The following is a 15,594-nucleotide window of genomic DNA, read 5'->3' as shown; positions in this document are numbered from 1 at the left end:
GATGCAGTCAGGGTGTTGATGTTTTGCACGTGTCCAAGCGGAGGACAATGTCTTATTCCATGTTAAAACCAGCCTCCAGATCTGTGATGGTCCGCCCTGATATGGCCCTTTCGTGGTCGGCTGGGCGTTAAGCAAACAATTACAAACAAACAAACAATCTGTGATGGCGACGGAGTGTAATAAATGTTTTCACTTGAAGACATGCTGTTCAAGATACATTCCTTCCCGTATAAACCATTATTTTGGTCAACCCTCACAGATCTCTTCAAGATAGGGTAAAGAGCCATTAAATAATTCCCATGTGAAAAAATACCAAAACTCTACAGCCTGGCTGCTTACAGTGGGAACTTTCTGTCGATGTTTTTCGCAGATTCACAAACGCGTTCGTGAAAAATTACAATAATTCAAAAATTAAAAGAAGAAGAAAAGCTTTCAGCGATTTGAAACAAGTTTCGCAATTATGGACGATTTTCGGAAATAACTCTGGTAAAGTTTGTATGGGTTGTGGGAGAGTTGCTTTCGCTTGTTCCCATAGAAACACTGAGGCAAGCCTACAGTGTCACGTGTAGCTTGCCTCAGTGTTTCTATTGAAAAGCAAGGAAGAACAAGAAAAAGCAACTCTTCCACAATTATTCTAACCCATACAAACCCGACAGAGTTATTTCCGAACATGGGCTATTACTGACCCTGGAAGAAGGGGTCCTCATTGCAGTCCAGCTGCTGAGCGTGCTGCGAGTACATGTCGACAAACTCCAGCACCTTAGCCTTCGGGTCTGCCGCTCCCTTGATGGCGATGATTGGAGCGAAGCACACGTCACGGAGGTTCCGCGGTAGCACCACTGGTTTCTCTTGAATACCTCCGGCTGGTGAAGAGAATAAGACAGGTTTAAGACTCTAACATAGAGTGCCTTTCTGTTCTTTTTTTGTGTGCTGAATTAATTTTTATAGGTGACACCTATTTCAATCTTTTCATCTAATTCAGCAACAACAACAACAACAACAACAACAACAACAACAACAAATAAGTGCCATTCAGCACAGAATACAGCCACAATATTGATTTTCGGTACATGTCCACGCAAAAGGATGCTCTTCTTCCGTATAAAATCCCGGTAAGAGCTGAGCAGCTTTTCACAACAGATAATGCCTTTAAAATACTTAATATTACAAAACAATATGGCGGAAGAAAAAAACAGCCAGATAAGTTGTCGTTGTTGTTTGTCTGTGCACTTAAGACCGTTGGGTCGACATATTTGTGAATGTATTGTTTTGTCAATAACAAACGTTCCAACAACCTACCTTTCTTGTTTTTTGATTCTGAATTTTGGAACGTTGGCAGTCTCTTTGTTTTTGGATTTATTTTCTTAATATTGCAATTTTATACATTTCAATACAGAGACACTAGAAAAAGAGTCCCTTTTAAATTATCCAACCAAACTCAATTAAAGAATTCTCTAAGCCAATAAACCCATTTACCGCACGCCAGTAAACTTAAGAATAGTACACGAACAATTGAAACTCTCATCAACTCACATCCTTCAATCGCCAGACACCACATGAAAGACTCTTCGTATACTTTGGTCAGCATAAGGTCACCGAAGAACGTGTGGTTGGCGGTCTGCTTGTCCACTAAAAAGTCCATGCATTCTGGACGCGCAAACTCCATGTGAACAGGCAGAGATTGACTGGACACTATTTCGGACACCGTCACTTCTTTTTTGCCCGCTGAAAAATACATATTGATTGCTGAATGAGAAAGTGAGCTTTTTTTCTTCTTTATTGTTTGTGGCTTTCTGTATGTATCTGTGTCTGTGTATCCGTCCGTTCAACTGTCTGTCTTTCTGTCTGTCTGTCTGTCTGTCTGTCTGTCTGTCTGTCTGTCTCTCTGTCTCTCTCTCTCTCTCTGTATCCCTCTCTGTCTCTGTCTCTGTCTCTCTCTCTCTTTCTCTCTCTATCTCTCTCTCTCTCTCTCTCTGATTTGCTGCTGCCATGTTTTGATAGCAAAACAACGTCCATGCTAAGTGTTCATATTAAAATTATCAATTGCCTGTTCCTTCCCAGTTAAAGACCAATAGGTGGAGGTTCTTGTGAATGTTTTTTTTTTATGTGTGTTTTGTTGTTATTGGTATCGTTTCTTATTAAACCGTCCGTAAATTTACACATATTACTTTTTGAGACTTGATCTTGATTTCTTTTCTTTTCATTTGTATTTCTTTATGTAATAATTTCTGTGGTTTTTTTTTTTAATTCTTTTTTTGCTTGACGGTAGGGTTTAATTGATAGCAAGATCTAGATGTGGCACTTTTCAGCACGTGTAGGGAACGTGTACGGGTAACGTCATCAAATCTAGTTTTTACGTCAAGCGTTTGCCAAGATCTGCAGTCTTGGTGGGAGCAAAACAACGTATGATTTGGAACATTGAAGAAAAAAGTGAGTCACGGGTGACGCAATATCTACACGCACGCGTACAGGTCTTTGCTACACGTTCGATCATCTAGAACTCTCTAATACGTACTTGCCCGCGTGTAGAACGTGATAGGAGAGCTAAGGGGTAAGCTCAACGTGCGATAATGAGAGTCCCGCATCAACACTCGCTTCTGAGCGTCCCTCTTGTAGGCAAACAATACCTGAAAACCATACACAGGGTGTCAGGTATTTGCATATATGTTTGGGTTAAAAGTTAAAACAAACAAAGAAGAAACAAGAACATGATAGATCAATACATTTTTTCGTTGATTAGTTAATAAATCAACACATAAATAAATGAACGAATCAATGAATCAATGAGTGAGTGAATCACTGAATGAATGAGTAAATGAATGAATGAATGAATGAATGAATGAATGAATGAATGAATGAATGAATGAATGAATGAATGAATGAATGAATGAATGAATGAATGAATGAATGAATGAATGAATGAATGAATGAATGAATGAATGAATGAATAAATGAACATTTTAATACACAGAAATAAACAGATAGATAAGTAAATAAATAAATAACAATAACAATAAAGGTAGAAAATAAACAAAGACAGTTGCATCTTCCTTTCAGCAGGGGATAGAAGGTTGCTCTACCCACGTTGCCAGCGTTAATCTAGAGCAGACATATTATTTTTTCCTCAGGAATGAACTGCCTGAGACAAAGTACCATGGTGTTCTGTGCATAGTATAATTGTCCATCTGTTGAAAACAATATAGTTTTGAGGCCTATGGAAGCAATGCATTAAGGCCAAACTTTTATTCGTAAGCATCTACAAAACTGGGACCCTACAGTGGGACATGGATATAAAAAAAATCGATAATTAACGGTTTTAATAAACACTTAAAACAATTTGCTGAGTTATGAATTAAGTTTGATTTATTTCCGGTTAATCTGAAGTGTTGTGTCCCATTATTACATATATTTTTGGTCGTGTTTATTGTAAAAAAATTAAATTCATGTAACCCTGGGGGTTGTTTGAAATAAATATTGACTTGACTTGACTTGAACTGTTTAGACACCACTGCACACAGTTTTGCAAGTAGCTGTACAATCTCTAACGGGGTAGCATTTGAACATAATGTGGGTTACATGCCATTCGACCTTTGCATAACACCATAGATGTACACATTTAGCGTTTTAGAACACGAACACTGCAGGCATGCATAAGCACGGTGACTCAAGACTCAAGATTTTACTGTCCGTAAAGATTTGTTCAAAGTTGAAGAACAGCGTCTCAGATTTACTGTGCTTGTCAACTTTCCACCATTTGGTTATGTTCCTTGAACATGCAAATAAAGTACAATTAGTGACCCTCCACCACGGAATGAGTCACATGTCACCTTTGCATGATTTTCATATTTTTACATTTTTTTGAAGAGTTTTGTAGGGCCTATGCTCTATCCAGTGGTGAAAACCGTTTTTAGAAAAGAGCGAAAACTGTTTGAGTTATAAGCCTGTGACTAAGGTGACCCTCATACTGTTACCAGACACTCCCCGGACGTATATTAAAGGCATATGTACGCGCTCCCGTGTTTACAAAGTGTAGTTTGCCCACAATCGATGTCAAACGCACCATAAGACCATATAATGACGATACGTCACCATGCGCGGACCATAATACATGCATTACAGCTTGTTCTAGCCTCTGAAAAAGTGAGGATGTCAACAAAGCCGCGGTGTTCTCTCCCTTGCATCAACGTTACATGTGTTGCCAAATCTATAAATAGGACGATCCAGATCAAAATGAAAATTCAAATATCTCAACATTTAAGGGGTCCTAGACCACAATATTTTGCAGGGAACTTAATTTAGTCTGTCTCCAGCTGTTGGTAAAGCAATTAGCGTGTATATTCATCGAGTTAATATGCCTTTAAGCCTAGCGCAGAACCGCGCGAGGTGACATGCGACTCATTTCGTGGAGGGGGGCGATGCTTTACCACGTGCACCGGGAAGGGGCTTTTTGGACGTAACGTGCTTGGGAATGGGGAAATTCTCGTAGCGTGCACCGTGCACAGAGGTCCGGCGTGCACCGTGCATGGAGCTTTTTCGTAACGTGCACCGTGGATCACCGTGCATGGCACTTTTGGCCTCAACGTGCACGTGCACAGACATGGTGACCCTCTTCGTGGTGGAGGGTCACACATTTATTCATACAGTAAAGTGTAAAGACGGTCCTTTATCGAGCCCGAAGTCGACTTGAGAAAACTCAGCACTAGCGCTCCATACGGCCAGCTTCGCAAAGTCGACTTTAGAAAACTCAGCACTAGCGCTCCTTACGGCCAGCTTCACAAAGTCGACTTTAGAAAACTCAGCACTAGCGCTCCATACGGCCAGCTTCACAAAGTCGACTTTAGAAAACTCAGCACTAGCGCTCCTTACGGCCAGCTTCGCAAAGTAGACTTCGCGTAGAAGACTTCGGCTAGTTCGTTTGAGGCTTCAAGGTCAGTTTGACGAAACATAAGTGGCACTTTAACTTATTCACAAACATCGGGGTTTTCAAACTGAATCGCTGACGCATGGTAAGTGCGTATTCTAGCCCCGCCCATTTCTGAAAAAGGGAGCTGTTATTAATGTCAATGTGATCCCGTAACTCTTAGCTGGACAGATGACAAGACTCGTGTGTTCTCCATCCTTGTTGAATACAAATATCTTCCTCCTCGTGAAAGCGACCAAGCACATCACCGCAGATTCGTCCAGGCTTTTACATTGGATAACACAATCCTTCAACTTGCTTGCATATCGCCCTGATATGGCCCTTCGTGGTCGGCTGGGCGTTAAGCGCACAAACAAACAAACAAACTTGCTTGCATGCATATATATACCAAACATTCTTGCTGCTTTCTACTGCATAGTGGGATGTGTGTGTGTGTGTGTGTGTGTGTGTGTGTGTGTGTGTGTGTGTGTGTGTGTGTGTGTGTGTGTGTGTGTGTGTGTGTATGTGTGTGTGTGTGAGTGTGTGTGTGTGTGTGTGCGTGTGAGTGTGTGTGTGTATGTGTGTGTGTGTGTGTGTGTGTGTTTGTGTGTGTGTGTGTATGTGTGTGTGGTGTGGTGTGTGTGTGTGTGTGTGTGTGCGTGTGCGTGGTTGGGGTGGGGGACGGTAATACACGCAAAAATCAAAGGAAAAATCATAGGAGTGTCAGCCCATGAACGCAGAAGAAGAAGTGTTAAGTAGTCATAGACCTCACTTTCGCTCTCCCGCACAGAGCTTCGGCTGCCGATATGACGAGTTTAATTATAATGGTATTGGCTTCAAAAAACAAGAATGGTAGGTCATTCTATTGCAATGTTTATTTTTGACAAAACAAAACGTTACATTTACTAGAACGCCTACCGGGACCCATAATGTAAGGTTTTGTTTTGTCAATAATCATTTAAACCATTCGTGGTTTTTGTTATTCTGAATTTTGGAACGTTTGGCAGTCCATCCGTTTTGGGATGAATAGTTTTGGAGATTTCCTAACTGCTGACGCCAAAAGACGCCCCTGTGCTCACCTCCTGAGACTCATAATGGTACATGTAGGGGTCAGGGTCCTCGGGGTCGTACCCGACGTTGACGGCCATGAAGATGGGTAGCTCGCCCATCGCGCCCTGGAAGATGTCCTTGGGGAAATGGCCCTGCCACTCGTCCATAGTGAACAGGGCAAAATTCTTCCTTGGCCTACGCAGCAGCGGCGCCTGAAATCATAGACACTTGACATAAATGGCATGAACCAATTAGGATGGCGCCGGCTCATGGAGACTCGGAGACTCCTGGCAAAATTGGATAGGCATGGCATAGATAAAAAAAATGTCTTCCAAAATACCCGTGTGACTTGGAATAATAGGCCGTGAAAAAGTAGGATATGCGCCGAAATGGCTGCGATCTGCTGGCCGATGTGAATCACTGAATGCGTGATGTATTGTGTAAAAAATTTAATCTCACACGGCATAAATAAATCCCTGCGCCTTGAATATGTGCGCGATATAAATTGCATAAAATAAAAATAAAATAAAATAAATAAATCCCTGTGCTTAGAACTGTACCCACGGAATACGCGCGATATAAGCCTCATATTGATTGATTGATTGAAGTGTGTCTGATACGTTTTTGTGTGTGTGTGTGTGTGTGTGTGTGTGTGTGTGTGTGTGTGTGTGTGTGTGTGTGTGTGTGTGTGTGTGTGTGTGTCCGCTCTCGCCATTTCAAGTTCACACATCATAATTTATACCAAGATGAAAAATTAAACATGTTGATTCGGTATGAAAAGTACCCAATCTTGACAGAACGAAACATTTGCCATTAAACTTCCTTGTTCACGTATTTTCCAGCGAATGGTTTTTTTTCAACTTTCGGTTAAAACTGGGTCATCATTCAACATTTTATTCACACTAGTTAGATTATGTTGCAAGTATCTGTGCTTTGGTTGTTGTTGTTTTATCTCAGTTATTTGTGTGCTTTGTATGCTCGTTTAATTTGTGCTGGTTTGTTTTAGAATGAATTTATAAAACGCCTGGAGCCAATTGATGAGGGGACTCTCGCTGGAGAAAAGTTACTTCTTCTCCTTCTTCTTCATCTTACTACCAGATGAATCGTGATAGTAGTTTGTAACATAAACCCAATTCCGTGATGTCGAAGGATAAAGGAGATCCTGGTGCTTTGAAAACTGCAGAAAATTTGTGCGGCTTTATGATCAAAGAAAACAGTTTTTAGATACGAATCTCAATAAGTTACTGTCTCTTCCTTGTAACAAAATAAAGCACGTTTCACCTAAGGCCTAAAAAAAAAAGGTGTGCTTACGGTAACCCGACCTACCCTATTTTTAGGGGGCCGACCCTATAACTTTTTATTACATTTGTCAAAAAACAAAAACAAAAAAAAAACGAGTGCAGAAAACGCAATGAAAGCGAAATCGCCCGAGTCGCACACTTATTTCCCTGTCAAGTAGGTTTAATTTGTACACATTAGAAAAAAAAGTTTAAAAAAAAAAAGTGATTGCCTACCTTCCTACCCTATTTTTTTTTGGCTATGTTACCGTAACCACACCTATTTTTTTTTTTTGTGCCTAAACATCCTGTTCTGACAATGTGATCTACTTAGATACAAATTTTCTGGCTTAGTCTTAAAAAAACCTCAATACCACAACTTCTTTAAATTGTAGGTAGTCTATATTCAGCGGTTAAAAACAGCTCAGTAAAAATAATATCTACTACATATCAAAACAAGTAGCCTATTTACCCCTTTTATAAATGCTGAGAACATTTTAAACATCTCAGACACTTGCTTGTATGGGCATATCTTACATCAAAGCCAAATCAAAAGACGAACTCCGGCAATAACTCTGTCTGTCGGCTTTGTATTGGTTGTGAAAGAGTGAACACCCTTGCTTTTTGTGGGACAAATAGTCCACAGCCCCGTCAGCTTCACGAAGCTGGCTTCAAGAAGTTTTGGAACCACATTTGGGTCAATGACTTCATGCTCAATGGACGAATTCTGAAAATAACTCTGTCGGGTTTGTATAGGTTGTGAAAGAGTGATCACCCTTGCTTTTTGTGGGACAAGCAATCCACGGGCCAGTCACTAGCAAGGGGTGTGTCTGACACACGTGGACAAGGAGCACGTGATGTTTGTTTGTCCCACTAAAAGCAAGGGCATTCCCTCTTTCACAAAACCCGATAGGGTTATTTCCGAACATCCATGGTCTATTTTCTAGTGCTTTGAACATAACTGAACGGCTAAATACATCTCCTTCCCGTGTCGATCTCCGTGGAGCCGCCCGAGAATTTACATGATATTTGTTTGTTTGTTTGTTTGCTTAACGCCCAGCCGACCACGAAGGGCCATATCAGGGCGGTGCTGCTTTGACATATAACGTACGCCACACACAAGACAGAAGTCGCAGCACAGGCTTCATGTCTCACCCAGTCACATTATTCTGACACCGGACCAACCAGTCCTAGCACTAACCCCATAATGCCAGACGCCAGTCGGAGCAGCCACTAGATGGCCAATGTTAATACAACAACAAACAATAACAACATTAAGAACGTTAACAAGAAGACTGCTTATGTACTGCTTGTCCTCATTCGTGTGTACTCACAAGCACAAAACCAAATGCGCACAAAAAAGATCACGTGAGAGTTCGGTGGGTCATTATATCAAGCATGTGCCCCCCCCCCCCCCTACTCCCCAAGGCAGCCCCCCTACTCCCCTAGGCAGCCCCCCCACCCCCCCCCCCCCAAAAAAAAAATTAAAAAAAACACCCACCTACACCAAGCCAACAAACAAAAACCCTCGGAGCTTGACTGCTAAATGGAGGCCGAATACGGCCAGGCTATATACCTTAAAAGGCACAGTAAGCCTCGCGTAAACCATCACAGATACGGTCAGGCTTTTACACACACAGTACAAACACCCTTTCATTTTAAACACTCACCGATTGAGAGCAGCCACTAGATTGCCAATTTTAAAGTCTTAGGTATGACCCGGCCGGGGTTCGAACCCACGACCTCCCGATCACGGGGCGGACGCCTTAGGCCTAAAAAAAAAATAGGTGTGGTTACGGTAACCCGACCTACCCTATTTTTAGGGGCCGACCCTATAACTTTTTATTACATTTGTCAAAAAAACCAAGAAACCGAGTGCAGAAAACGCAATGAAAGCGACAGCGCCCGAGTCGCACACTTATTTCCCTGTCAAGTAGGTTTAATTTGTACACATTAGAAAAAAAAAGTTAAAAAAAAACAAAAGTGATTGCCTACCTTTCTACCCTATTTTTGGGGGCTATGTTACCGTAACCACACCTATTTTTTTTTTTTTGCCTTACCACTAGGCCAACCGTGCCGGTTAATTTACATGATATAAGATCATCCTTCTATAGCGGACCCTGGCTACAACAACCACCTTACGGACCGACCAAAAATGGTCGTTATTAACAGACGGTCGCCATGGAAAGGTGAATTGTTTTAAACAAACCCGTTAGGGAATGTTGGGTGAGGTCGTTTGGGGCAGGGGTGGTCGCTACCGAGAGGTGGTCGCTACCGAGAGGTGGTCGCTACCGAGAGGTGGTCGCCACCGAGAGTTGGTCGCTACCGAGAGGTGGTCGCCAGGGCAGGACTGGTGTACTTCAACACACACCAAAACACAACAGCCAGGCTGCTTTTTGTGTGAAGTAAACATTTTTGCTGAAATAACTTCTAGTCAGCTGAGGATTAAATTTAGCAGAACATTTTTTTTTAAGGTGTTTTTAATGTATTCATTTTTGTGACTGTTGACATTTGTTGTTGTCTCGAATTGTTTTTTTGTTTAGTTTTTTATTCAAGGAAATGTTATTTTCATTTTCGTAAAGAATGAAGCGTTTTTATTCTTGCCAACAAACAAACAAACGTTGGAATAGATCAGAAGGTCAAGAAAATACGTCTTGGTATGGTTAAGTCAGTGTTATTTGTCATTTAGAACAAGAACAAGAACAAGAATTTATTTCGTCATATAGCATAACACCCATAGGTAATTGTCCTGGTGTGAAGCACTCATACATCCATATAATCCTTGCATATAATATATACACACACACACACACACACACAGGAACGCACACACACACACACACACACACACACACATACACACACACACACACACACACGCACACACACACACACACACACACACTTGCTGACAAATCAGCTGACACATCACTACATCATATAATAAAATACATATATATATATTCTAAATCTCCCTCTCCCAAATTCTCTCTCTCTCTCCCTCTCCCAAATTCTCTCTCTCTCCCTCTCCCTCTCCCTCTCTCTCTCTCTCTCTCTCTCTCTCTCTCTCTCTCTCTCTTTCTCTCTCTCTCTCTCTCTCTCTCTCTCTCTCTCTCTCTCTCTCTCTCTCTCTCTCTCTCTCTCTCTCTCTCTCTCTCTCTCTCTCTCTCTCTCACTCACCCGCCCAATCGCCCCACCCCAATATATCCACACACGTATGGCACTCGCGCTTGCTTATGACACGCGTCAGGGCCGGACCCAGGGGGGGGGGGGGGGGGGGGGGGTTCCAGGGGTTCCGGAACCCCACCCCTGGAAAAAGCATGTACCTTGCTTTGAGTGGGGTTTTGTTTTTTTACTAGTTTTAGCACCAAAACAATGCTGCTCTTAACCCTCAAAACAAGGCCCAGAATGCACCAGATTGCACAGATTTTAACCGTTTTTCAAACATTTTCCGGGGGAGGATGCCCCCGGACCCCCCTAGTTCGCGCGCCTGCAAAGCCACTTCGCTGATTTGCCCCCCCCAAAAAGGAGGACCCCCCCCCCCCCCCCCCCCTTACAACTCATTTGGTCCGGCCCTGCGCGTAGATCTATTAAAAAAAATAGCCAAGAGCAAGTCATGTGCAATGGATACTTTGCACCAACAACAATCTAACAAGGAAGTAAATGCTCGTTGAGTGTGTCACTTATTATGACACAATGATTGCATGACTGTATGCGATACGACCGGGGCTGTTTGACCTACTCATCTAGCCTTGTCCAAATTTGTGCAACTTGAAGGAGAATCCCCGTTCTACACTTGAAAGTGCATGACTTGGTAAACAACTTTTAAATTCAAAGAGACTGTGTCCGTCAAATTTAAGTGCTTCCCTTTTGAATGTTCAACTGTTTGTTGATATACTGATCGAGTGTAGCTTTCGTTAAAATTGATTGCTTCCTCAATTGAAGTGCACTTTAAACTGTTAACAGGTTTTGTTCAATCAATCAATCAATATGAGGCTTGTATCGCGCGTATTCCGTGGGTACAGTTGTAAGCGCAGGGATTTTTTAAAATATTTTTTTATGCAATTTATATCGCGCACATATTCAAGGCGCAGGGATTTATTTATGCCGTGTGAGATGGAATTTTTTTTACACAATACATCACGCATTCACATCGGCCAGCAGATCGCAGCCATTTAGGCGCATATCCTACTTTTCACGGCCTATTATTCCAATAGTGCTAGGACTAGCTGCAGAATAGGGGCTGAATTGTTCGGATTGGTATACCAACATGATACTTTATACAGTTAAAAAGACATCTCTCAGGATCCAAATGCCAGGGAGGGGCAACTTCTAAATGGTCTATGAACAAAAATATGACCTGTTTAGTAAGCATACCCTCAAAACGCACTTTTGCAGAAGGTGAACATTCAAAACACCAGTTCTTTGTAACTAAGAGTTAAATTTACCTTTGAATTAACATTTATGTTTGCCTGTACCATGTTTCCAACATCAGGACAATAAACACACTGCAGGGGCGGATCCAGGGGGGGGTTTCCGGGGTTTCCGCCCCCCCCCCCCCCCCCCCCGCAGCCTAAAAAAAAAAAAAAGTATTAAAAAAAATACATTTAAAAATAAAGAGAAACTGAAGGCTCAAATTGCACCAGATTCCTCCATTTTCCTTGATTTTTATCAACATTTTCCTGGGGGGCATGCCCCCGGGCCCCCCTAGGAGCTGGCCTTTGTCTTCTAAATGACGGTTTCGGAAGGTAGTTGGGTAATTTGCTGGCTCAGGTTGCACCAGATCTGTCAATTTTCCTTTTATTGGTAATCTAATTTGTCTTCTTAAATTTACTTTTTGAAGGTGTATTAGGGGAAGTTTCTTGGCTCAGATTTCACAAGATTGCTCCATTTTCGCGCCCACAACTAAACGCTTCGCGTCGTCGAATTGTCCCTTTAAGAAATTTGGAAACCCCCATGATGTGATCCGCCCCTGCACTGGCTATTGACGTTTTATAATTATATACAAATGAATCGGTTTTCTTTTCAAGAACGGTACCGTCTAGTAACAATCGTAAGCTTGCACATTGACTATTAAAATTATGCAAATGACAAATATATTCTTGCTAGTTGCTATCTTTTTGGAATGGGTTCATGATTCTGCTTTATTTTAAAGCAAAGACAGATGACACTACGACACTACATACTGATGTAAAACATACTGTCCGGTCAATTGTCTACAGATAAATTCTCAACAAGGTTGTAGAGGCCCTCCTATTTACAAAATTAATACTGTACGCGAAGCTGTATTTCTACTATTTGTTAACAAAGAAATGCATTTCATGCATAATGCCAGAGTTTGAAAAAGAAACCTGTAAACATAGTTTCTTCTATATCCATAGCGATTTACTCACATAACCGGTTCATGAATTCAGTCTTTCAGTCACGCTGGCATTTGCCATCACAGAAGCAAAGAGCAGTGCAGGGGACACCCGCTGTGGCACAGCTATACGGACCTCTACAACCTTTCTTGCAGCTGCATTTTACTAGTTCAGAGCAGATCTTAGATGCATCTGGAAGTGATGTCCAAACAGGCGAATAAGTTCCATCAACTTCTTCCCAGCCCCAGCTTGCAGGATCTGGAATCTCTGGCTGCGGAATGAGAGCTTCCTTCCAGATGATCTTTGCGTGTGTTCAAGAAGAGCAGCTTGAGTGGGTGGGGTGTTTTCCAGCATGCGCCCTTTCTTCGTGAACAGGTGTTTTCTGGCATGGTTCACCTTGTCGGAAACACTGGTCTTGTCGAACATCAACGAGACAAAGGCGCTCAATCTGGCTGAACTTGTCCGGTGATGCAAGCACCCAAAGGAACAGCTGTGAATTCTGGATCAGACATCCACACTTTCCAGCATCTCTTCTTACTGACACCAAAGAAAGATGACACAGCTGGAGGGAATGGTAGTGAGCTGTTGCAAGCACCACTACATCAGTGTCTAATTTCCTGATCATGACGTCAGTGTGATTCATTCTGGCCAGGTCAGAACAGTGTACAACCAGTCTGGTGTCAGCCTCTAGGTGTGAACAAGGGGACAGCCTGGCTCTTAGGTCCTCACTAATGTCACTAGAACTAACAAAGTCCACACCTTGTGTTGCAATGACCACTTTCCCGTCTTCCTTGACGAGCTTCAGATTTTCAGACAGGATGAAAGAGCTCTTCTTTGTTTTGACTGTTTCGTAGGAATTCTGGCCAGTTGCGTGGCAGAGCAACGTCTCCTTTCACTCTTCTCCTCATGCCAGAGCCTCGTTTCTTCCTCACTGATGACTTCAGACTGTTGTCACGGTAACAGTCCCAAACAATGTCAACGCGATCAGCGTTAGACAGGCACATCAGGACATATGCTAAAAAGACAGAATCACTGTACTCTTGGAATGTTTGTGCTTGGCGTGGCTTCAGAATGTGCACCAGCGCAGCACCATCATTGAGAACAGCTGATACTTGTGGTTCAGTGAGTACTGGGTCATGAGTTTTCTCAAAACAGTGCAGGAGATCGCTTTTGTTGCCGTGGCGCAATTCTCCAGAATCTGAGATTGATGGAGGGAATGACTGGTTTTCGTGCTGAAAGAATTCATCAAGGTCTTCTCCTCTAGCCTGACATCCAACATACAATCTTGCAAACAAACCACAGTTGGTCTTGGCTGTCTTCAGCTTCAGATTCTTGGTCATCTGAGTAGACTTGTTCTGATTTTTGAAAAGGGCTACTCTGTTAAGGTGAATTGGGTCTGACAGTGGCTTTGACCTTTGCAGCAGCCTTTCAGCTAGTTTCAACCGGCTCAATCTGGCCGAATTATCTTATCATAGCTTACCCGTGAAGTGCAAAACCCTCGTCTGGCCATGTGAGCCAGTCCCAACATCGTGAGACGTGACTTGTTGTCAACTTGAGGGTCAATCTTCAAAGCAGCTTCCCGAATATGTGACTCAAGCTGGTATGTAGAACCTCCAGAAAGATTTCCAGTTTTGCCACAGTTAAACATACAGGTCTCTTTCTTGTGGAGAAACTTGCCCACTCTCTCTGCGTGATCTCTTTCCTGTCTCGCCTTCATCTTTTTCAGATTCATCATGCATGCCGTCTCTTTTCAGCTCTGTCCAACATTCTTTGGTTGTAGTTAGCACGGCAGTTCTTGTGCCACCTAGCTCCATGTTTGGCTAACGAAGACGCAATCCCTGACCCATCATTGAATTTGTCTATTTTCAGTGATGACTGAAACGCTCCAACTGCTTTAAAACCTTTTAAATGTCTCTCTGCTGTGCTGTAGCTTTCTTCGGTCGGATTTATCAGCTTTTCTGTTGTGTCCTTCTGGCAAAAGATCAACAGGCTCCAGTCCATGTGTTTATTTACGCCGCTTGCAATGTCTTCACTGCTTCAGTCTGAACACACACTGTTGAGTAACGTGTTAGATATACACATTATTTAGGTCCCTGGGCTCACCTGTATATCACCAAAGCTTTGGTGTGTTCCCTGGTCAATTCAAGCTTATTATTTACCTTCTTTTGTCTCTATTTGGGAGCACCTACAAATATAGCCTAACCCGAAGGTTCCAAAATATGATTTTTGGCTCATTTTTCAACCATTTATTTATTTTTTCACTTAAAGGCATTAAAAAGACAACAACAACCCAATAATATGGATTTATTATGTTTATTCAGTCTTATATTATAGTTTATATGTGTTAAAACGCCCAAACTGTGTGTTTGACATTGTTCGCGACTAGGCACTCCGTTGCCTAGCAACCAAATTTACCAGAGGACAAAAATTGCTTGCCCCCCCCTGGAATTTACATTCTTTAGATGTCTTCTAACAGCACACCAAATTATATGTTGGTATACAAATTTGAACAATCGTTTCAACTGGGGGCCCCACTACAAGTCACACGGGTATTTTGGTGGACATTTTTATCTATGCCTATACAATTTTGCCAGGAGAGACCCTTTTGTCAATCGTGGGATCTTTAACGTGCACACCCCAATGTAGTGTACACGAAGGGACCTCGGTTTTTCGTCTCATCCGAAAGACTAGCACTTGCACCCACCACCTAGGTTAGGAAAGGGGGGAGAAAATTGCTAACGCCCAGACCCAGGGTCGAACTCGCAACCTCTCGCTGCCAAATACCCCAAATGAAAAATTAAGCTATCTTTTAAGTTTTAATAAAGACCTTGGGTGGCAAGGTCCCAAACTTATCGCTGGACTTGTGCACACGCACCCACTTGGTCCCTGGATATGAAGAGACATTGCTGCGGCTGACGCCATTGCTTCTCATATAGCTACTTTATATTTTTATCAGAACCTTTAAGAATACCATTTTATATATCCAAGTATCTCTTATTACCATTTT

The 15,594-nt window shown here is 42.3% G+C and overlaps 1 protein-coding gene across 5 annotated transcripts in view; it reads right to left on the bottom strand.

Annotated features, from left to right (window-relative positions):
* Positions 1 to 15,594, bottom strand: part of LOC138980067 (uncharacterized) — a 31,340-nt gene that overhangs the window by 6,495 nt on the left and 9,251 nt on the right. For all 5 annotated transcript variants that reach the window (XM_070352866.1, XM_070352867.1, XM_070352868.1 and 2 more), the window contains 4 exons: positions 5,980 to 6,162; positions 2,516 to 2,627; positions 1,534 to 1,725; positions 687 to 863 (listed from right to left, as the gene is read on the bottom strand). In XM_070352866.1, the coding sequence (XP_070208967.1) occupies positions 687 to 863; positions 1,534 to 1,725; positions 2,516 to 2,627; positions 5,980 to 6,162 (664 nt within the window). The remainder of the gene's footprint in view (positions 1 to 686; positions 864 to 1,533; positions 1,726 to 2,515; positions 2,628 to 5,979; positions 6,163 to 15,594) is intronic.

Source organism: Littorina saxatilis, linkage group LG11 (assembly GCF_037325665.1).
Source record: "Littorina saxatilis isolate snail1 linkage group LG11, US_GU_Lsax_2.0, whole genome shotgun sequence".
In the NCBI taxonomy this organism is placed as follows: domain Eukaryota; kingdom Metazoa; phylum Mollusca; class Gastropoda; order Littorinimorpha; family Littorinidae; genus Littorina; species Littorina saxatilis.
Note: the sequence above shows the minus strand (reverse complement) of the source record. Positions and strands in the feature narration are given on the sequence as shown.